The 24857-nt window shown below is 42.9% G+C and overlaps 1 protein-coding gene across 1 annotated transcript; it reads right to left on the bottom strand.

The window, feature by feature from the left end:
- Positions 1 to 24857, bottom strand: LOC138680972 (cytochrome P450 2K6-like). The gene is made up of 10 exons (XM_069768158.1): positions 24826 to 24857; positions 20825 to 21021; positions 19298 to 19460; positions 17431 to 17580; positions 14819 to 14979; positions 13479 to 13655; positions 8450 to 8591; positions 2077 to 2261; positions 465 to 606; positions 1 to 357 (listed from the first exon to the last, which is right to left on the bottom strand). Exons 2-10 carry the CDS (start codon positions 21005 to 21007, stop codon positions 179 to 181), a joined length of 1482 nt encoding a protein of 493 aa, XP_069624259.1. The 5' UTR covers positions 21008 to 21021; positions 24826 to 24857; the 3' UTR covers positions 1 to 178.

Genomic DNA, 24857 nt, shown 5'->3' with positions numbered 1-24857 from the left:
TGCCGAAGTTTTTCCCCTGATCGTTGGTCGCTGGAGAGAGCTGTCTGTGTGACAGCTCCCCAGCGACCACACAACGACTTACCTACGATCACGGCCAGGTCGTATCGCTGGTCGTGATCGTTGGGAAATCGTTTAGTGCAACGGTACCTTAACACTTGCAGTGGCTGACATGTTTTGTTTAATAATGTGGAATTGCACATATCTCATGTTCTTGGGGGCGTGTGGAGAAGCCAACGGTACCATTGAGATCCAGCTTTGCTCCGGGAGGAGCCTTGAATGTGAAGTTCTGAAGCAGCTTTGTAAAGAAGAGGAAAAGTTCCATTTTAGCCAAGTTCTCTCCTGCACAACTTCTCTTCCCTATAAAAATGAGCAGATAGAAAACATAAGACCATGGAGTGTTCTGGTATCAGAAAGTCCCTGAGATGGTTGAATTATTCACCATCTCTACTTTTGAGAATACTCACCAACAGAAAATGGTATAAAGGCCTCATTTTTGACAAAATTTCCATCAGAGTCCAAAAAATGTTCAGGATAAAAGTTGTCAGGTTTCCTGAAGTACTTGTCATCTCGAAGGACAGATGTCAGTGATGGTATTACATGAGTTCCCTGCAAAAAAATCATGAATTCATTAATGATTCTTCATGCTAAGATATACTAAATGTAGGGCAGAACCCTCAGCACTAATAACTGGACCTCATAAGGGCACATTATTAGATCCCCATGTGGAAATGTATTCAGTACTTTTTGTGGACAACAGAGGAGGCTGGCGTATTTCGTCTCAAGCAGCCTCTCATTTATTATTATTATTATTATTATTATTATTATTACTCATTTTTAAATCAAGTGACATCTGAAAGTGATCTCTATGCAGCCTCTTTGGCCCAAAACATATATTTATTTAGGCAAGAGAAACTGAACAATAATCTTGGACATTGTGTTAAAGGGGTATTACAAAAAATCTTAACTTGCTGATTGCTGATGCTTTGACCACTGAGACTCCTAGTTATCCTGTTATCGGGACTTTGGGACCTTTTACATACTTGTCATTAGTTTGGAGTATAAAATCCTGATAACATCTCCATATTGCATGACTAAATAAATGACCTCTTCTAATATTTCCTAATACCTCAGGATGTCCTATAAACTATGTAAAAATACAAGGTCCCATTAATCAAGAATTGAGATAAGTTGATCGCTTCAATCTTTGAATTTGTCAGGTTTGATTACTTTACCTCCAAAATTGATTTGATTAGAATATATTTGCCACAAATCCCTAAAAAGTCTCTAACTGCCTGAAAAAACGCGTCTAGGAGCTTATTGAACCCTTTCTCAGCTCTGCATTGAAAAGACAGCCTCTCTAATGTCTAAATTATGTCAATATATCTAAATAGGTGTAAATGGATGGTAAGTGGAGGTGGTGGCAAATTATCTTTTGGATATGAAATATATTTATGACTTGCTGATCTCGCAATGCAGGAAGCATACTTTCTGTTGAACTCCAGCCTTGGATTCAGGATTTTGTTTCAGTAGCAATATTTTCACCGAGGGGCTTATTGCTGCCCTCCTTGATGGCAGTATGTGAAAAAATGCTGATATTAAGGTGTGTCTATCTCAGATCAATCAATTTGCAGTCACACTGACAATACAGGTACAGTGTTTCACTGCTTAGGCCTATATCTATCCCTAGGGGGAATGAGCTGTGTGCTCTGACCTTTTTTATTACACTGCAAAAGCATAAAATGGCACTCATTGACCAACTCCCATTTTTTAGGTTTCCTGTGATAACCCCATGATTGGCTGTGTTAGTCCATGTCATGTGATAGCTGTAGGGTATCATGGTGAAGCCATGCTGGAATGCATGACTTTATTGCCCCACTGTTAGTCTTTGGTTGTGCGTTAAACAATGCTGGGCACTTTTTTCTTTTGGCCGATCCTCGCAAACTCAATGGCAACATTTTTGATTATGTGAGTATCTGCAAATTTCAGGAAATTCTACTAGAAGTTGTTCCTCTGCGGATTGATTCACTCAACTTTAAGCAAGATGCTACCAGGGAATATTCTTTTTTTAATACCTACTTTTGGCAGGAAGAAGCCCTTCACTGTGACATCTTGAGTGGTCTGACGTGGTACGTTGGTTGGCACAAGATTGGCAAATCTCTGAATCTCGTGGATGACAGCGTCCGTGTATGGCATTTCTTTGCGATGTATCATCTGAGGTTCAGCTAAACCGATGACTGTTTCGATTTCTTTATGAACATTTTCTGTTATTAAAGAAATAATTATCCTTAATATCTCAAATTCTTAACTAGAACCATGTATCCTGTTTTATAAAATCACAGATCCCCAGCTTTCCCTCATAAAATCATAGAGGTACTTGTAAATTAGCAGACCTTGACCCTCTAATTTGCATTAGGCATCTAAGGTACCTGTTTAAAGGTCATTGTGAAGGAAGGAGAAGGAGGTGGGCTGTGACATGCTGCATTGTGAATGGTGGATCTTGTGTTATCTACTGTATATAAAGGTCTTATCAGTCATTGCCCAGGAAGGTGAAGAGGTGAGCTGTCACATTAAATATTGAAAATGGTGGATTATTTGTTATATAATATATATATAGGTGTTATCAGACATTTCAGAGGAGGAGGAGGTGAGCTGTGACATTACCCATTATGAATGATGAATCATCTGTTATCTACTGTATATAGAGGTGTTTTCAGTAGTGATGAGCGAGCAATAAAATGCTCGGATCAGTAGCGTAGCTACCGGGGGGGCAGAGGGTGCTGTCGCCCCGGGCCCGGAGGTCAGAGGGTGCCCACCCGGAGCTACGCCACTGTAACTGCATCGAATTGATCTCCCTGCTCTGTCAGTATGGGGCTCCTGAGCAGGCGGGGGGGGGGCCCGGTGCCAGCAGTGGGCCCCCCGCCTGTCGTCACAAGGTGAGCTGTATCGGCAGCTAGCCAATACAGCTCACCGCATTGATGGGAGAAGGAGCGGTGCGCTCCTTCTCCCATCATCCTTCTGTCAGCGTCTGGCCTCCTGGCATCGCCGACACTGACAGCGGGTGCCGGGATGACATCATCGTGGCCGCTGTCAGTGTCGGAGATGAGCGGGAGCTCGTCGCAGTGCAGGAAGCAGGTGGAAGAGAGGTGAGTATTGTGTTTCTTTTATGGGGGCTGCCTTAAACTACAGGGTCTGCCTTTGGGGGTACTGTATTATATAAAAGGGTCTGCCTATGGGGGTACTGCATTATATAAAAGGGTCTGTCTATGGGGGTACTGTATTATATAAAAGGGTCTGCCTATGGGGTACTGCATTATGTAAAAGGGTCTGCCAATGGAGAAAATGCATTATATAAAAGGGTCTGACTATGGAGGAAATGCATTATATAAAAGGGTCTGTCTATGGAGGTATTGCATTATGTAAAAGGGTCTGCCTATGGAGGTATTGCATTATGTAAAAGGGTCTGCCTATGGAGGTATTGCATTATGTAAAAGGGTCAGTCTATGGGGGTACTGTATTATATAAATAGATCTGCCTATGGGGGTACTGTATTATATAAAAGGGTCTGCCTATGGGGGTACTGTATTATATAAAAGGCTCTGCCTATGCAGGTACTGCATCATATAAAAGGGTCTGCCTATGGGGGTACTGCATTATATAAAAGGGTCTGACTATGGAGGAAATGCATTATATAAAAGGGTCTGCCTATGGGGGAACTGTATTATATAAAAAGGGTCTGCCTATGGAGGTACTGCATCATATAAAAGGGTCTGCCTATGGGGGTACTGTATTATATAAAAGGGTCTGCCTATGGGGGTACTGTATTATATAAACTGCCTATGGGGGTACTGTATTATATAAAAGGGTCTGCCTATGGGGGTACTGTATTATATAAAAGGATGTGCTTATGGGGGTACTGACTTATACAACAGGGTCTACCTGTGGGGGTAATGTCTTATATTATTATTATTATTATACATTTTTATAGAGCCATTTATTCCATGGCGCTTTACATGTGAATACAGGGCAAATATAGACAAATACATTAAACATGAGCAAATAACAAGGCACACGGGTACATAAGGAGAGAGGACCCTGCCCGTGAGGGCTCACAGTCTGCAGGGGATGGGTGATGAAACACTAGGAAAGGGTAGGGCAGGTTGCACGGCGGTTCAGTAACTTCAGGATCACTGCAGGCTATAGGCTTGTCGGAAGAGGTGGGTCTTCAGGTTCTTTTTGAAGGTTTCTATGGTAGGCGAGAGTCTGATGTGTTGGGGTAGAGAGTTCCAGAATATGGGGGAAGCACGGGAGAAGTCTTGGATGTGGTTGTGGGAAGAAGAGATGAGAGGGGAGTAGAGAAGGAGGTCTTGAGAGGATCGGAAGTTGCGTGTATGTAGGTACTGGGAGACCATGTCACAGATGTATGGAGGAGATAGGTTGTGGATGGCTTTGTATGTCATTGTGAGGGTTTTGAACTGGAGTCTCTGGGCGATAGGAAGCCAGTGAATGGCTTGACATAGGGGAGAGGCTGGGGAATAGCGGGGAGACAGGTAGATTAGTCGGGCAGCAGAGTGTAGGATGGATTGGAGTGGTGCCAGAGTGCTAGATGGGAGTCCAGAGAGTAGGAGGTTGCAGTAGTCGAGGAGGGAGATGATAAGGGCATGCACTAGCGTTTTTGCGGTGTTGCGGTCAAGGAAAGAACGGATCCGGGAAATATTTTTGAGTTTGAGACGGCAGGAGGAGGCAAGGGCTTGGATATGTGGCTTGAAAGAGAGGGCAGAGTCGAGAATCACCCGAGACAACGGGCGTGTGGGACTGGGGATAGTGAGCAGCCATTGACATTGATGGATAGGTCTGGAGGAGAGGTAGAGTGAGATGGGGAAAGATGATGAATTCTGTTTTGTCCATGTTCAGTTGTAGAAAGCGAGCAGAAAAGAAGGTTGAAATAGGAGACAGACAGTGCGGGATTTTAATAAGTAAGGAGGTAAGGTCAGATCTGGATAGGTAGATCTGCGTGTCATCAGCGCAGAGATGGTACTGCATACCGTGGGATTCTATGAGCTGTCCCAGGCCGAAAGTGTAGATGGAGAAGAGTAGGGGTCCTAGAACAGAGCCTTGAGGAACAAGGGGCGAAGTGAGGAGGTGGATTGGGGGAGGGAGACACTGAATGTTCGGTCTGTCAGATATGATGAGATCCAGAAAAGGGCCAAGTCTCTGATGCCAAGAGATGAGAGGATTTGTAGCAAAAGGAAGTGGTCCACAGTGTCGAAGGCAGAAGACAGGTCCAGGAGAAGGAGGACAGAGTAGTGTCGCTTGCTCCTGGCACTTAGTAGGTCATTGGTGACTTTAGTTAGGGCAGTTTCAGTTGAGTGATGGGGACGGAAGCCAGATTGTAACTGATCAAAGAGGGAGCAGGAGGAGAGGTGGGAGGACAGTTCAAGATGGACGTGTTGCTCCAAAAATTTGCAGGCATAAGGGAGAAGAGATATCAGGCGATAGCTAGACACAGAGGATGGGTCGAGGGAGGGCTTTTTGAGGATGGGTGTGATGTTGGCATGCTTTAAGGATGAGGGGATACTAGAGGGTCTGCGTATGGGGTACTGTCTTATACTACAGGGCCTGCCTATGGGGTACTGTCTTATACTACAGGGTCTGCCTATGGGGTACTGTCTTATACTACAGGACCTGCCTATGGGGTACTGTCTTATACTACAGGGTCTGCCTATGGGGTACTGTCTTATACTACAGGGTCTGCCTATGGGGTTACTGTCTTATACTACAGTGTCTGCCTATGGGGTACTGTCTAATACTATAGGGTCTGCCTATGGGGGTGCTGCATTGAGCTATACTGAGGACTATCTGGCACATTATACTATATAGAGGTTATCTATGGGGCCATCATAAAGTGTGGGGATTACAATGAAGGGGCCATCATACAGTGTTTGAGCCATGAAACAGTTTGGGGGCTACTAAGGGGCCATTATATTGGGTGAGTGGTACTATACAGTGAGGGGGTATTATACTGTGCATAAGAGAGCATCATACTGTGTATAGATGAGCTGTACAGGGGGGGCGACTCGGGACATTATTAAATGTAAAGTGGGCACTTATTGTTATAGGGGAACACAGGTTACTGTGACTATCAAAAGGGCACACAGGGCATTATTACTTACTAGGGGGCACAATGTGGGCTCTGTTTTCTAGGGCACTTGTGCCTGGCATTCTTATATTATAGTGGGTTGCTTTAGAATTTAGAGGGCATAGAGAACCGCACAGCAGATGCAGTAATAGAGACACATATGGCAGCAGAGGCTCAGTATTGGGGTATCAGTTACAGTAATAGGGACACATACGGCAGCAGCAGCTCAGTATTGGGGTATCAGGTGCAGTAATAGGGGCACATATGGCAGCAGCGGTTCAGTATTGGGGTATCAGGTGTAGTAATAGGGACACATACGGCAGAGGCTTAGTATTGGGGTATCAGGTGCAGTAATAGGGACACATACGGCAGCAGCGGCTCAGTATTGGGGTATCAGGGGCAGTAATAGGGACACATACGGCAGCAGCGGCTCAGTATTGGGGTATCAGGTGCAGTAATAGGGTCACATACGGCAGCAGCAGCTCAGTATTGGGGTATCAGGTGCAGTAATAGGGTCACATATGGCAGCAGCAGCTCAGTATTGGGGTATCAGGTGCAGTAATAGGGACACATACAGCAGCAGCGGCTCAGTATTGGGGTATCAGGGGCAGTAATAGGGTCACATATGGCAGCAGCAGCTCAGTATTGAGGTATCAGGGGCAGTAATAGGGTCACATACGGCAGCAGCGGCTCAGTATTGGGGTATCAGGTGCAGTAATAGGGTCACATATGGCAGCAGCAGCTCAGTATTGAGGTATCAGGGGCAGTAATAGGGTCACATACGGCAGCAGCGGCTCAGTATTGGGGTATCAGGGGCAGTAATAGGGACACATACGGCAGCAGCGGCTCAGTATTGGGATATCAGGTGCAGTAATAGGGACACATACGGCAGCAGCGGCTCAGTATTGGGGTATCAGGTGCAGTAATAGGGACACATACGGCAGCAGCGGCTCAGTATTGGGGTATCAGGGGCAGTAATAGGGACACATACGGCAGCAGCGGCTCAGTATTGGGGTATCAGGTGCAGTAATAGGGACACATACGGCAGCAGCGGCTCAGTATTGGGGTATCAGGTGCAGTAATAGGGACACATACGGCAGCAGCGGCTCAGTATTGGGGTATCAGGTGCAGTAATAGGGACACATACGGCAGCAGCGGCTCAGTATTGGGGTATCAGGTGCAGTAATAGGGACACATACGGCAGCAGCGGCTCAGTATTGGGGTATCAGGTGGAGTAATAGGGACACATACGGCAGCAGCGGCTCAGTATTGGGGTATCGGGTGCAGTAATAGGGACACATACGGCAGCAGCGGCTCAGTATTGGGAGATCAGGTGCAGTAATAGGGTCACATACGGCAGCAGCGGCTCAGTATTGCGGTATCAGGTGCAGTAATATGGACACATAGGGCAGCAGCGGCTCAGTATTGGGGTATCAGGGGCAGTAATAGGACACATACTGCAGCAGCAGCAGCAGCTCAGTATTGGGGTATCAGGTGCAGTAATAGGGACACATACGGCAGCAGCGGCTCAGTATTGGGGTATCAGCAGAATGAGGAGTTTGTGCAGGTTGGGAATAGATGTGACGGAGCTTGAATATGAGAAGTGAAATGTGTCTTTGTTGTATTCTCTGCAGACGAGTCCTGGGTGGAAGAAGCTGTCATGTCAGTTTGGGCCAGATAGAAAAAACGGGAAAAGTGAACGATTCCATAAGAAAGGACGGCAGCGGTAAGACATTAACTGTGCTGTGATCTCTTATATGTTCTCTAGGGCTGGTATCTACCACTGACTATATGGCGGTACTATCCATGTTGGTCTTTATATAGAGATTATCTTCAGTAATAGCGTGGTCATCTGCTGAGGTTCTCCTCCACTATTAGGGTGCGTCACCCTTTTCACACTGGTCTGGCTCCAAGAGTGGTGTTCCACACCCCCTTGCAAAGTGAGACATGAAGTTGGCTTGACGTGAGGTGGGTGAGGAGGGGGATGAGTCCAGTGCTGTAGCTCTCTCACTTCTATTTTTAGGCAATAAAGATGTATTTCCCAAAAGAACTGGTCTATACAGCTTGTCTGATTTCAGTCTGACAGGAGATTCTATAGCACATAGCTTACTCTTAGATGTCCAGAACACAATAACAAATTTCCCATTATCCCCCATGGTTAAGCTAACCACTCCCTGTCAGCAATTACAGTTTTATCCACTATAGCGCTGGATTTTTCTAAATCAACAGTGTAGCTTCTATCAGTCACAGTTAGACATAACTGCTTGTATATTTCTATTGTATTTACAACAATCATTAGTCATGTCTCCTTACTTTGGATTTCAGGATATTTCATCATCAGTAGAAGGCCCCATCTCAGGGTGGTAGAAGTCGTCTCCATTCCAGCAGCGAACAAGTCAGTTACAACAGCTGTTAAGTTTTCATCATGAAAATATAATTCAGGATTTGGTTTCTCCTGAAAAGCACAAAATGCAGAATACATCTATTAGGGAACACTGTAGACAAATACTAGAAAAAGCAAAAAGGATATTGGAGCAAAGTAAATCTCCATTTTTTTTAATACTGTTTCATTTTTTATTTCAATTGTTTTTGAATAATTTCTAACTATAACTTAAGAGCACTTGAATTTTTGTTTTGGATATACAGAACTCCAAATCCCCTGTATAGATCTTCTTTTAAAAGTAAACTTGCCCGCTAGTGTTGACGAGCGGGACCAATAGAGGGAGCTTACTGTGTACTGTGTGATTATTGAGTTCAAGGTACAATCAGTGTGCAGAAATCTCCTTCTAGTGGTGACTTCAGGATGCCAACACAATAATGAATAAGGGTGTTTAGATGGCTTTATCAAATTACCGTGTTAGATAGTAGCTTGTGAACCATACTTCAGCTCAAACTTAATTAATGCACTCAATAAAAACAATTGTTCTGCATCACAAAGGATTATGAGTAGAAAAAAATTATTTCTTAGAGAATAGAAATTCTACCCGCGGACCGAAATAGCCGTGGGGCTGGAAAACAGAGTTCCATGGGCCGCACCGTGCCTACCTGCTTGCTGTCTCCATCTGTGCTGACTTCTCTGGTGGGGGAGGGGTCTCTGTCCACTTCCTCCACCAATCAGCGTGTGAATCGGCTGTCATGATGATGTAATTTTTTTGTGTCAACTGTGTGCTACTGAGAGTCAGCGCACAGGAGACACCAAGACGGAAGCAAAGCGCCGGGGAACAGGACCGAGGAGAGTATGTGGTGTTCATTTTTTTTCATGTGCATGGGATGTTTGGGTGAGCATGGAAAGGCTATGAGGGTGTGGTACTGCACAAGGGGAGGCTATGGTGGTGACATGGTGCACTTGGAGAGGCTATGTGGGTGTCGATATGCACATGGAGAGGAGATGGAGGTGTTATGATGTACATGCGGAGGCTAAGGGAGCATCGTGCTGCACATGGAGATGCTATGGGGTGTTGTGCTGAACATTAGGAGGCTATTGGGGTGTTGTGCTACGCATAGGGAGGCTATGGGGGCATTGTGCGGCACATGGAGAGGCTACGGGGTGTTGTTCTGCACATGGGGAGGCTATCGGGGTGTCATGCTGCACATTGGGAGGCTACTGGGCCTCCTGCTGCACAAGGGGAGACTATGGGGGCCTCGTGATACACAATGGGAGACTATGGGGCCTCGTGCTGCACATGGGGAGGTTATGGGGACCTCGTGCTGCACAAGAGGAGGCTATGGGGGTGTCGCTCTGTGCATGGGGAGGCTATAGGCATGTTGTGCTGCACATGGAGAGGCTATAGGGGTGTTTTGGTGCACATTGGGAGGCTATGGGAGCATTGTGCTGCACATAGAGAGGCTACAGGGTGTTGTGCTGCACATGAGGAGGCTATTGGGGTTTCGTGGTGCACAAGGGGAGGCTATGGAGGCCTCATTCTTCCCATTGGGAGCTGTGTGGGGCTTATGCAGTATGAGAGTAGGTTGTGTGGGGCTTGTGCTATGTATGGGGAGTCTGTGTGGGGCTCGCGCTGTGTATGGGGAGTCTGTGTGGGGCTCATTCAGTATATGGGGAGGCTGTGTGGGGCTCAAGCAGTATATGGGAGGCTGTGTTGGGCTCATGCCATATATAGGGAGGCTGTGTGGGGCTCATTCATTATATAAGGAGGCTGTGTGGGGCTCATGCTGTATATAGGGAGGCTATGTGGGGGCTCTTACAGCATATAAGGCTCTGTGGGGGTCTCATATGATATACAAATGGGCCTGTACTCGGGTTCAAATGATATATAAGGGGATGTCAACTTAATTCTGCTCAATATTAAGTGATACAATTAATATTAATATAACTATCAATAATATAATAATTATAATATATTGATGTTAATATTGAGCAGAATTAATTTCGGCTTATTGGTGCAGTCCTCGACAACAGTCGCGGTCTCTCATGTGGCCCCTCAGGAAAATTAATTGCCCACCACTGCATTAAAGCATTGATCTCTAACACATGGTCTGACCCCACATGGAGCCCTTGAGGCTGTCAACTGTGGCCCACAGGGCACTGAAGCTCTTGGGACAGCACAGAGCAGATCGTAGAAGAGGCTTGTTGTCGCCCCTTACTGACATTACACCAGAGCACAATCTGTCAGGATTTTGGAGTGGAGGGGATTCTTTCCTACCCTTCTGAATTGCTGGTGGCAGATGAATGTGTAGAGGAGGATTTTTTTTTTACTCTTTCAGAGGAAGGTGATTTCTATAAATCGCCATACATGTACGACGAAAGGATATCATCAGTCAGTGTCAGTTGTAAATGGTAGCTAGCTATCGAATAACCCAAGCTATGAAATGGTACCATAACCCAGGAAGACTGAGCAGGGGTGAGACTATGAACAAAGAACAAAGTTGTGGTCTAGAGATCTTATGAATACAGAGAATGGTCCCCCCTCCCACTAACAGCCTTTCCTTGAAGGAATCCAGTAAGGTTTGAAAGGGTCCTTTAAATTGAATGTCTTAATGAGTAACAGACCTCTAGATTTAATTTGGAATTTCTCACCTCTCTTCTCTGCCATATTCCTTCCAGTAAATTAAACAACCAAAGTACTATAGTGCGCATGTGTCGGCTTCACTTCAGAGTCATCGATACTGTGTGGCCTTTCACGGCGCATGCGCACTACAGTACTCTACCCTCGTCAAGGCAGAGAGAAGTGCACCTAAGCAGGAGTGCAATTGTGGTATACTGTGTGGATGGCATAGGACGCATCATCCACATGAAGCGGGAAGAAGGACCGCAATTGTAAGAAGAGATGAGGTCCCAGATCGAGGCCAGAGATGCCCATTTAACCGGACCGCTCTGTCTGTGGGTATCATGAAAGCTATTTTCTGTGTTATGCAGAGAAGAATGGAGACATATATACAACATGCCAGAATGGTGTAAAAGAGGCCTGAAAAGTGATGGCCACTCTTTAGAAACCTGGTGAAAGGTTCAATCTTAGAGTGCTGCACCTGAACTAAACTGATCAAACATTTGGGCTGATAGAATTTTTGATCTTTCAATTAGATCAGACTATCACCAGGATAAAATAAGACATTGTAATAGGAAATGTCATAGAAGATATTGTTCACAAAGCATTAAAAGACTGGCTTAAAATGAACTAAAGCATCAAAGGAGAAATAAGGCCCAGTAAAAGTGGTTATCTATAGATGGAGATTAGATAAAAAATAATTTGAGAAGGCAGCAGACTGGCAGCGGACCTCTCATAGAAAGGACAGGAGCGCTCTGCTGGATCAGCCCTAATGGGTTTGGGAGAAGCAGCAGAGATGGCTGCCAGCCAAACGATCGGCCGAACAATCATTCCGTTGACAGACATCTAATTTATGGCTTTCTTTCGACCAAGGCATGACCCAGAAGCATTGTCACATTGTCACAGTTGGGGGTGATCCAAAGACAAAGTCATTTTCATTTTTAATTCCTTTCTATATGTTGACGTGATCTATACTATTTTGTAATATTCTTGCATTAAAAATTCCCTATTGGTCCCGTGATGATATCATAGAATCAACCCAGGAAATAGCATTAAGTTACAAAGCAACAGATCACTGGATCACACGAGTTCAAGTGTTTGTCTCAGCAAAACAAAGTTTTGCTCAGGAAACTGGATTTGTACCAAATGGAAAACTCAACCGTACTCACTCATCCAACACAGGCCACAATGTAGTCTTTGCAGCGACAGGAAATAGTGATGCCCCCGTTGCCCCTAGCTGCCTGACCACTGAAGCTTGTGATTGGCTGCAGCAGTCAGGCGATTTGAGCAGCGCGTCATCAGATGTTATATGGTGATGCACTTCACAAAGTCATCTGACTGCTGCAGCCAATCACAGGCAGCATTGATCTGGTGGCTGGTGTAATATTGGCATCCATTCTTCCTAATTCTTTGCAGACCAAGTCCCTACTGTCAGTTTGGTTATTGTGATCCAAGCTCTGTCTATTTTTCATGGACATGTAAATTTTGCTTAAAGAGGTTGTCCACTATTTTTACATTGATGACCCAACCTTTGGATCTGTCATCAATGTCTGATAGGCTGGGGTACGACATCTGGCACCCTCCAGATCAGCTGTTATCGGTGTCGGCACCGGCCGGAAGTACTCACTTGCCGAGCAGCTCCATCTACTTGTAGTGTCCGGGGCTTGGTACTGCACTACAAGTAGATGGAGAAGCTCAGCAAGTGAGCACTTCTGGATGGTTGCCACCATCACTGAAACCAATAACAGCTGATCTGGAGGGTGCCAGGTGTCAGACCCCAGCAGATCAGACATTGATGACCGATCCTAAGGATTGATCATTATAGTAAAAATAGTGGACAAACTCTTTAACCTAAATTTACATGTCCATGAAATATAAAAATAGACAGTGATCGTATCACAATATCCAAACTGATAGTCAGGACTCAAAACTTGAAATAACTTTTCCATTGAAATATACAAGCAGTTAGCTCAGGTCAAGAGTGTCACCATAGCTCATAGCTATGATTAAGGAATTAATTTGGAAATGCATAAGAATATGTTTTGACACATGTTATTAAATGTTGTCTATGCCCATCATTTTGAATAAAGAACAAGACTTTGTCTTGGAGGACACAGCCGAACTTTTCTTCGCATGCTGTCCATGTTTCAAAGACGTTTGACCTCCACCTTTTAAAGCTTTGACAAAACTGGTTTTATTGCATTATATCATGAAGATTGGATTCCCAGGGGTCCCAGCATTCTTGCTCTGCCTTTTTGCCGTGCTCAGCAAATATTAACCTTCTCCTTTCGCCCCAGAAAACCAGTATTATTAAACAAACATCTATCTTATTACTTTACCTCTTTCTGCTTGACCAAAAAAGAATCTATAAGACTACTCTGGTCATTCACATCCAGTTCCTTCCTTTGTTTGGTGAAGACCTCTTTAACAAATGAATGTAATTCAGTAACATTTTGTTGGATACATTTATGAGTTCCAGGAAACCAGCGCATCAGGAAAGGAAATGCGTTGTACAACTGTGGAGGGAAATGCATATGAAGTCATTGCATCTAGAAGTATTGATGGGTGTAACAACTCATCAGTATTACATACATCGTACCATTCCCACTACCTTCCAATTGATGATGCAAAACTTTAACTTTCTCCGTACTCAGAAAGATGGATGATTATTTATTTCTTGTTTTTTGGGGGTTTGACAATACCTATCTTGACCATACGAGGTTACTCAGCTGGACTTCAACCCTAAGGACTCTCACTAGACTACAGGGCAGACATTTCTGGCTGGGTTCAAGTCTACCCCGCTCATACTTTGGAAAAAAAAAATATTTTAGTACCTCAAAGGGTTACCCCATACTTTGACCAATTGCGTCCAAACTGTTCCAATTTATCGAATTCTATTAAGGATATAGTTTTACACCCAGTAAACAACATTGGGTTTTGCCTTGGCCTACACTTACAGGGGAACAATAGACTTACATCCTTACAAGAAGTTCTTAGTCTAGCAAAAGAGACCTCTATCTTCTGTAGTTCTCACCTCGGAGTCTTCTCCAACAAGGCACAGTTCCGTGCCACTATGAGGTTACCATCTCATACAGCCTCCCACCACAAATGCTAAAGTCATGGGGTTTCACAACTTAGTGAGTCTCTCTCCACGACTCAGTGGTTTCTCATGGCAGCTATGCCAATATCACAACTACCCTAGGCTGGAAGCGTGCAACCTGCATGTTATGACTTATCTACTCGCTCCATCATATGGCAGATATTGCGCTATGGAGTAGAAGGATTAATTCAAGGTTAATTTTGTCCCATTTTAAATTGCTTATGCAAGATTAATAATATATTTTTTGCTTTCAGTCACTGGTTTGCCCATTGTATATAACCAAATCTTTACTCATCCACCTCCGGTCAAGAGCTGCCTCTCAGCCCGTGCCCCCTGTCCTCCCTCAGCCCATGCCCCCTGTCCTTGTTGAATGGCTCTAGCAGTCATGTCATAGTTACACAGCATTTGACCGTTGCTACCAATTTATGAGCTCTACAGTGATGTTAAGAAGGAGAGAAATGTAAGCAAATCATAAAAATGGTTGATGGTGTGATGGTTAAGCAACTTTTGACAGCAGACGGTGCACCCTCCCACACCCTTTGCCGAACTCTGCAACCATTTACCACATCAGTAGCTTACCAAGGCCATGGGGCTACCAGCAATCATGGCCAACTCCATTACTAATTTCAAAAGTCTGTGAAGTTTTTGGTCATCATAGTCAAAGCGATGGCCGAATAACATAGATACAATGATATTACAGACGGCAGTGTTCATGATCATGGTGTTGTCAAAGGGTTCACCTAAAGGAACAGCAAAAAAAATGGAGGATAATGATTGGAAAGCTGAAGGCTGAATTCATTGATCAGTATAAAGACAGAAAATAAAAATAGATTCCTGACAACTGTAAGGAAATACAGAAATATATTAAGATAATAAAGAAGAGAGCTTTCAGGGAACCTGTCACTTATGAAACCTTTGTTTATCTGCAGGCAAAATTCATGTGTGGCAGTGTAACTGCACAAGCGGCTACAGGGAGAAAATACAGATATTATATATTGTCTGCAGCCGCTTGTTTCCAGTTATCGGAGTAGCTCAGGGGGCAGTAACAGTCACAACACAGTCAGCGTGCTGTTATCGCTCCCTCTACACCTTGACTGGCAGCATATCTACTGCTTGTTTGTGACTGGAAGTGATCGGCTGCAGGGAGAATATAAGCTCATTTTCTCCCTGCAGCCAAGCTTGCATGAGACCAGCCTAACATGAGTTATATGCTATTTACTACAGATTAATGCTATACCTGCAGCTAAGCAGTGTTTTTAAGGAGACCGGTTCCCATTAGTAGTAATAGTTAAAGGGGTTTATCCATTAACAAAGTACATTTTAATTAATAGATCTTGGAATAAAAATAAGTTTCACAATTGAATGTGTTAAAAAATGTTTTTCCAGTGCTGAGATAATTTTTTAAATGTGCTCCTGCTTTGTACTGTGTAATGGCTGTCTGACTGTACAATCATCATAGCTCCTGGGAGGGGGAGGAAGCAAAAGACTATACAGACATTACAGCAGAAGATCACAGCTGATTCTTTTGCGGGACAAAGCATTTTACTGCCAGTTTTCAAGCAATTTTTTACCATAAAGAAAGAATAATTTGAGATCCCATACTGTTCTGTCTGTATACTCTTTTGCTTCCTCCCCTGCCCAGGACCTGTGATATAAACAGACAATATCCCTGTACGGTGAGACATTGACATTACACAGTACACAGCAGGGGCACATGTATAAGATTATCTCAGCAAAAGAAACAATTTTTAAAACACATCAAAATGGAGAACGTATTACTATTCAAAGATCTATTGACTAAAATTAACTTTCTATGTGGGAAAACCCCTTTCAGTACATTGAGGCTTTATCATGGTAAATAAATGATTCTAAATAGGTGGCTGCATTATATTAGCTATATACTTGTACATAGGGGCAGTATTATAGTAGTTATGTTCTTGTACATAGGGGGCAATATTATAGTAGTTATATTCTTGTACATAGGGGCAGTATTATAGTAGTTATATTCTTGTACATAGGGAGCAGTATTATTCTAGTTATATTCTTGTACATAGGGAGCAGTATTATAGTAGTTATATTCTTCTACATAGGGGCAGTATTATAGTAGTTATATTCTTGTACATAAGAGCAGTATTATAGTAGTTATATTCTTGTACATAGGAGCAGTATTATAGTAGCTATATTCTTGTACATAGGAGCAGTATTATAGTAGTTATATTCTTGTACATAGGGGCAGTATTATAGTAGTTATATTCTTGTACATAGGAGCAGTATTATAGTAGTTATATTCTTGTACATAGGAGCAGTATTATAGTAGCTATATTCTTGTACATAGGAGCAGTATTATAGTAGTTATATTCTTGTACATAGGGGCAGTATTATAGTAGCTATATTCTTGTACATAGAAGCAGTATTATAGTAGATATATTCTTGTACATAGGAGAAGTATTATAGTGGTTATATTCTTGTACATAGGAACAGTATTATAGTAGATATTTTCTTGTACATAGAAGCAGTATTATAGTAGTTATATTCTTGTACATAGGGGCAGTATTATAGTAGTTATATTGTTGTACATAGGGAGCAGTATTATAGTAGTTATATTCTTGTACATAGGGACAGTATTATAGTAGTTATATTCTTATACATAGGAGCAGTATTATTGTAGTTATATTCTTGTACATAAGAGGCAGTTTTATAGAAGTCATATTTTTATATGGAGAAGAATTAAAGTAATTGTTTTCTTTCTCATAGAGCTTAGTATTGTGCAGTTGGTGTAGTATTTTATTTTTTTTGCAGTGTAGGAGATATGGCCATGACAAGATGTACTAATAGTTTAGCACTAGTGATGAGCGAGTATACTCGTTGCTCGGGTTCCCCCAGCATGCTCGAGTGATCTCCAAGTATTTTTTAGTGTTCAGAGATTTCGTTTTAATTGCCCCAGCTGAATAATTTACAGCTACTAGCCAGCTTGATTACATGTGAGGATTCCCTAGCAACCAGGCAACCCCCACATGTACTCAGGCTGGCTAGTAGATGTAAATCATTCACCTGAGGCAATAAAAACTAAATCTCCGAACACTAACAAACACTCAGAGACCACCCGAGCAAGGAGTACACTCGCTCATCACTATTTAGCACTCAGTGACATACATACATACATTTCAGTATAATAATACTTTTTTTCTGACCTTTGTAGGATCTAAATATTTTTATTAGATAATTGGCTTCCTCATTAATGTTCTCTTCTATGGCTCTTGTCCCCATACCATAATCACGTAATGTGGAAAGAGTAAACCGTCGCATGGCTTTCCAGTTATGTCCATTAGAGAAGACAATACCTGTGAAATAGGCATAATAAATCATTTTTCATCTTCTCAAAATCCTTTCCTTGTATAAAATAATATTGCATTAAATGGGCCTCAGTCTAATAGATGGAGATGTTCATTAAAGGGAACCTGTCACCCCGAAAATCACGGGTGAGGTAAGCCCACCGGCATCAGGGGCTTATCTACAGCATTCTGTAATGCTGTAGATAAGCCCCCGATGTTACCTGAAAAAGGAGAAAAAGACGTTATATTATACTCACCCAGGGGCGGTCCCGCTGCTGGTCAGGTCGGATGGGTGTCTCTGGTCTGCTCCGGCGCCTCCCATCTTCATTCCAAGATGTACTCTTCTGATCTTCAGCCACGGCTCCGGCGCAGGCGTACTTTGTCTGCCCTGTTGAGTGCAGAACAAACTACTGCAGTGTGCAGGCGCCGGGCCTCTCTGACCTTTCCGGCGCCTGCGCACTGCAGTACTTTGTTCTGCCCTCAACAGGACAGACAAAGTACGCCTGCGCCAGAGCCGTGGCTGAAGATCAGAAGAGGACGTCTTGGAATGAAGATGGGAGGCGCCGCAGCGGACCTGAGACACCCATCCGACCGGACCAACAGCGGGACCGCCCCTGGTGAGTATAATCTAACGTCTTTTTCTCCTCTTTCAGGTAACATCGGGAGCTTATCTACAGCATTACAGAATGCTGTAGATAAGCCCCTGATGCCGGTGGGCTTACCTCCGGTTCCCTTTAAGAGGAAAATTGACTCTGCAACTACACGATAAATTGGACAAAGAGGATGGAGACATTTAGCATCCAGGGCATTTTTACAGGGGTAAGACAACATTTCCTCACAATGTAAGTGATTTACAGTTTTGCTCTTTATTCCACTGACTAAATTTGGGCAATCCAATGGCTTTTATAAAACTAACATTGACCAATCAATGCCATTTCAAACCTCGCTTTTAAGGGGTAAACACCCTACTATCTCTCAGATGCATATTTAAAACAAAAACTTTTGGCATGTAAGTTATTGCATGTTATTGACTGGGCAGGACTCGTAGTGCTGAGCCTGTGTGGCTCTTGTGCTCGGTCACGTAAAAACATCTACGGTTCATACCTTGAGCCAATCTCTACAGATTCAATGCAATGTGGCAAGTCGTTTGGCTCAGCCAGTGAAACCCAGTGGTCACTGATCAAAACCCCCCAAATATCATAGCATTATTGCCTCCATTTCGATTTCCATTTTTTCCTTCATTTGTTTTTTTTTTGTGCTTATTTTAGCCTTGATTCACTTAAATAAACACTCTGGGGGAAAAAAAAAAAGTATGACTATAGTATATATGCCCAGATCGGGGCCAGATGGGGCGCTGCATTATATCGCGATTTCCCTTTTTGAGAGCTCTCCTTAGTGTTGTGTCATTACAATATCCAAATGCTTATTAGGAAATATGGATTCCATCAGGGTGCAAACCTCACTCAGGATCTCTAATTCTGGTAGACTTTAGTCATCCATGTAGTACATATGAATGATTACTATGCATTACTATTTAAATTTATCAGAAGGAAATTCTTTGCTCATTGTAGCTTCTCGGACACAAAATAAGGAGCCAGAATTCAGTCCAAAATGCAGTCGTTTAATAAGCAAAAATTGCTGAAAAACATGGGTGGTCCATCTCTACTTATTAATTTTTCCAACCAGATGCATAAAAAAGGATAATAACAGAACATATAAATGTTACCGTAGCCTTTCGAATAATCAATGAAAACAGGTATGTTCGGTCTGTCGGTGAACATCTCTGCTCGGTTCACAAGAGCTTCTTTCACAACGTCATATCCGGACAATACAACCATCTCCTGAACTCCAATCTTTATACTGTAGACTGGACCATACGTCTTTGCAAGCTGCAAGTACATACAACCAATTGCAATGTTTTAACTGGACCACAGAAGGTTGGAGTTTACTCAAATTTAGTATTTCTAACATTTTTTTTTTACTTTTCTAATTTTTCAGGGCATAACGAAAGCAAGGTTACAGTTACTCAATGATTTGGAATTCAAAATGTTTGTAAGTATGCAAATACTCAAGTAGTTGTCACCTGAAATATGTTCCTAAGTTGTAAACTGCAACACTGAAGAATTAGTCTGCTTCTTCTAATACACAAGAATCTCAATCCCATCACAATACGTTTAACTTGAAAAAGGGCTGGACTTAACAATTATTAACAGTGTAAAATATTTTTAATAATCAGAGGCATAACTGAAAGTCTTGGCAAAACCATCAGCAGGGACCCTAAGTAACGTGTTCCAGTTATGACTGATAGTAGAGACACAGTAGAGGTACGGCATACCTAAAAGTACTTGGAGATGCTTCAGATATTTATTGAACCATATTTCACATTTTTTGGTTATACTGCTGTAAGTACAGTATTACCAATGTTTCGAGTGAAGACCTTTCATCGGATGTATAGGCTATGTTCACTGCATATAGGTCAAGGGGATCAAGGGAGAGGGCCTTAATTCAGCTGGATCCTGGTTGTCCCTGTTTGGGGAAATCCTACGCCGCACCCTGAATTCCATCGACCTATATGCAGTGAACATAGCCTATATGTCTCATGAAAGGTTTTCACCCAAAACGTTACGTAATACTGTACTTAACACGGTGTAACTAATGAATATTAAATACTGTTAATAAATCCTATTTGAAGCATCTCCAAGTACCTATAGATATGCAGTTCTTTCACTCTGTCTACTATTCGTCTGCAGGAGCTCAGTGGTGGGCTCCAGAGGAACCAACACTCTTCTCAAGCTAAGGCTCTGTTACTGGGTGTGTCACATACCTGTTTGATTATTTATGACTCCGTTGTCTGTGTATTTGGAAGAAAGGCTTAAGTGTGTGATCTGGCCTGTATCTGATCTCAAATGCTACTTTCTGTAATTACTTACCTTTGGTAGTTTCACAGTGATAGAGCAATGCTAGTAAGTAGATATTTTAACCCTACATGAATATGAGAAATAGATCTGTTTCTGTTTACAGGTCTACCTTATAATTCACCACTAAACTTTAAGATGTCTTAAGGCACTGGAGATATGTATAAGATGACTGATCAGCATTATGGTCTTTCAAGATGGCCAATCAAGTCTTAAGCCATATCAACCAATTGACAACCAATTGCATTATAATGTATGTATTATCATCTGTTTTAAGATATTCTCAGCCTTGGAAGGCATCTACAGATGATGAAAAGTCAATGATCTCCAGATCTTACCTCTTGAAATGATAAGTAAGGTTTCTGTACATCCAAGTTGAGAATATTTCCAATTATTGGCCATGGCTTTGGACCAGGAGGATAATTTGGGTGAACACGTTCCTTCTGTTTATACATAACAGTTGCCAAGAAAATGCATGTTACAATGGACAAGAGAACTGTGACTGGATCGAGGGGCAACATGTCCTCAGAAGAACCTGTGGTGGAGAAATAAGAGTCCTTCATTGCAGTGTAATGTATACAGCTAATGACATGCATCTTCCTAACCACTGATGATCACAGGATTTGGTAGGATTTCAGATTCAGAAATCTTTCATTCCACCATATTCTACAGAGTTGGTCACTTAAAGGGAACCTGTCACCCCGAAAATTGCGGGTGAGGTAATCCCACCGGCATCAGGGGCTTATCTGCAGCATTCTGTAATGCTGTAGATAAGCCCCTGATGTTACCTGAAAAAGGAGAAAAAGACGTTAGATTATATTCACCCAGGGGCGGTCCCGCTGCTGGTCAGGTCGGATGGGCGTCTCCGGTCCGCTCCGGCGCCTCCTATCTTCTTTCCATGACGTCCTCTTCTGATCTTCAGCCACGGCTCCGGCGCAGGCGTACTTTGCTCTGCCCTGTTGAGGGCAGAGGATAGTGCTGCAGTGCGCAGGCGCCGGTAAGGTCAGAGGCCCAGCGCCTGCGCACTGCAGTACTTTGTCTGCCCTCAACAGGACAGAGCAAAGTACACCTGCGCCGGAGCCGTGGCTGAAGATCAGAAGAGGACGTCATGGAAAGAAGATAGGAGGCGCCGGAGCGGACCGTAGACGCCCATCCGACCGGACCAGCAGCGGGACCGCCCCTGGGTGAGTATTATCTAACGTCTTTTTCTCCTTTTTCAGGTAACATCGGGGGCTTATCTACAGCATTACAGAATGCTGCAGATAAGCCCCTGATGCCGGTGGGATTACCTCACCCCTTTAACATGAGCAGATCAACATAATGTTGCATACTATAATTACTTTCTAATTATTCCATGCTCACTTTTTTTTTAGAAAATTTTGTAATAATTTAATTTTTACTGTAAATTAAACCCATTCGATAAACAACTACTCATGATTGATATTTTGGCAGACCAAACGTTTTCCAATGCCAACTGTTATGTGTGTGATACTGTCTCCTAGAAGAACTGACTCTTGAATCCACAAGTAAGATGTAAACTCTGCCCATATGACAAAAAACCGATCCCGCCAAATTCAGGGGACAGGTTCCCTTCAAAGTGTGAAATGATAACATTGTGAATGAGGCCTTGTTTAGATTGGACAATTAGGTGTTACTAAAAAACTTAAGGTACCGTCACATTAAGCAACGCTGCAGCGATATGGACAACGATGCCGATCGTTGCAGCATCGCTGTTTAATCGTTGTGTGGTCGCTGGTGAGCTGTCACACAGACAGCTCTCCAGCGACCAACGATGCCGAAATCCCCGGGTAACCAGGGTAAACATCGGGTTACTAAGCGCAGGGCCGCACTTAGTAACCTGATGTTTACCCTGCTTACCATTGTAAATGTAAAAGAAAAAACACTACATACTTACCTTCCGGTGTCTGTCGCGTCCCCCGGCGTGGAGCAGCTTAATATACATTTTTTTGCAAAAAAAAAACGTATTAACTAAATACCCTGTATTTTTATCATTTTTTGACTAGCACTTGCTCATTTACTGTGACTTCTTTACAGCAGAGTATTTTTGACCTTTGCTGGGCTCTTTTTGTGTCTTCAAGTTTCTTGGTGGTGTGAACAGGCTTCTACAGACTTGTTCACTGTGCAAGTAGCCCATGTGTTTTTGGTTCTATAATTGTTCTCTTGTTTCTACAAGACTGGGGAGTTCACCACTCCTCTGTGGGCCAGTTGCACTAAAGCTGTTCCATCCTGCATGTCCACATGAATATTTTCTCTCTGAACCCTGCTTATTCAGGTACTACACACTGACGAAGGAGTTGATTCTCCGAAACGCGCGTCGGGTAACGTGCAGGCTGTGTCCGGGTTGCACCGAGTGTGGTCTATTGGAGGTAATCTATGTCCATATAGCGCTTTGCTATGGGTTTATTTCAGGTAGCAGTGTGAGCATGGTGCACTTTACATCTGCGCATGGGCATTTTGGCTGATTATGCGTGGTCTGTGGTGCAGGGGCCTTGTTTCTAACCCAGTGTGGTATATATAGAGATAATAGGATGGACACTATTTTTGTCCTTTGAGGTGCCCTGGACACTAGTGATATTCTGCCCACCTGCCTTAACAATATTACCATCCGGTTGCTTCATCCCCCTATACGTACATCTTTTACCTGGGGACCTAGGTTATGCAGCCTGCATGTCTTTTTGCATAGTGACAGTTTGGTGTAGTGTCTCGCACCATATGTCCACTTTGGTCACATTATTGTCCTATTGCTTGTTTGTAATTTTATTGTTGACTTGTTCTAATAAAGAGTATTTTTATTGATATCAACCGGGTTTTGTCGTTCCTTGTGATTTTCACACCCCCAGTGTGTTGTTCCTTAACGACTCGGTGCAGTATGAATCCGATATAGGTGCAACATTTAAATATTGTGTTACGTGATGTTGCTAGATAATACCTATTTGTTTGTATTATTCAGGTACTATACAGATGATCAGGTTTTTAAATACATCAGATAGGGATTATATACATTAGATAGGACTGCTCTATTATGGGTATACCTTGGCGATTGGTGGTGCAGCTTAAGATACATTTTTTCAAAAAAACGTATTAAATAAATACCCTGTATTTTTTCATTTTTTGACTAGCACTTGCTCATTTATTGTGACTTGTTTTCAACAGAGTATTTTTGACATCGCTGTGCTCTTTTTTTGTCTTCAACTGCCCCAACCAGTAGCATCCCAATTTTGGCTGGCACCCACAGAGAGGAGGTAGCGACAAGCTTTGGAAGCTGACTGAGCACAGTGAGAGTTATGGCAAGGTGACCTGATTGCCCTAACCTGGGTTCTCCAAACTTCTTTGTGGGTTCAGTGATGGGCAGTGGTCACTTGGGGTGATGTCCTGCAGAGTCTCTGAAAACAAAGGCAGATTCCTTTTCTATTCCACAACTCCCTTCCAGGTCATTTTCCCACCGGATTGGGAAAGGTGGGGAGATGTAAACCCTTACTGTTCAATTGTTCAATCAACCTTCATTTTTGTCCTCAAAGATGTGTGGACTAGTAAAGTGCAGGTAGCTTCTGCAATATGTAATCAGCAGGCATTCCACAAATTAACAAGCAACAAGAGTCAATGTACAAGCTCATATGAAAGAATGGTGCATGTCCCTGGACCTAACAAACAGACGAATAATACCTTTGGTATAATTAAGAATAATCCACCCTTATCCCAGTAGCCAGATGGCTGCTGTGTGGTCTCAGCCAGTATACTAGCTAAGGAGCACAAACTTACAAACCCTTGCTATAGAGCTTGCACATGTAGTTCTTTAGCTTACTGGATCGCTGTACTCAGCCATTTTTGTTTCCCCTGCTCTCCTCTGATGTTGCAGAAGCAAAGCTAACTTGTGAAAGTGCACAGTTTGGACCAATGGTGCCACCATGCTTCTGGTCTAAACTGTCAATCATCAGAAGCGGACCTTCCCTGCAGCAAGCAGGAGGCAGAGGAGCAGTGCGCTCCTAGATATGGGATAATCAGACAACATCTGTAACTTCCCATTCAGAATCAAATGCGACGTTTTCAGGGATGCTTTAATGAAGAACATGATCAGTCATCTCTGCTTATATTCTTCCATAAATAGGAAAATGCATTTACAATGTAGCTAAATGCAAGAATAACATAAACAGAGAATATTACATACTTTAGATTACATTAGATACTCTGTCATAGTTACTTTGTAAATTTTTTAAAGAAATTATACTTTTATATTATATTAATTTATAATTATTTTTTAAAACAATTTAAAGTCATATTTAAATGTTATTGAAACCAGTTGAAAGACTACATTGCTTACCAGGCAATTTAGAGAATACAGCTGGATGCCTG

The sequence above is a fragment of the Ranitomeya imitator genome, chromosome 5 (assembly GCF_032444005.1).
Source record: "Ranitomeya imitator isolate aRanImi1 chromosome 5, aRanImi1.pri, whole genome shotgun sequence".
NCBI lineage: Eukaryota > Metazoa > Chordata > Amphibia > Anura > Dendrobatidae > Ranitomeya > Ranitomeya imitator.
Note: the sequence above shows the minus strand (reverse complement) of the source record. Positions and strands in the feature narration are given on the sequence as shown.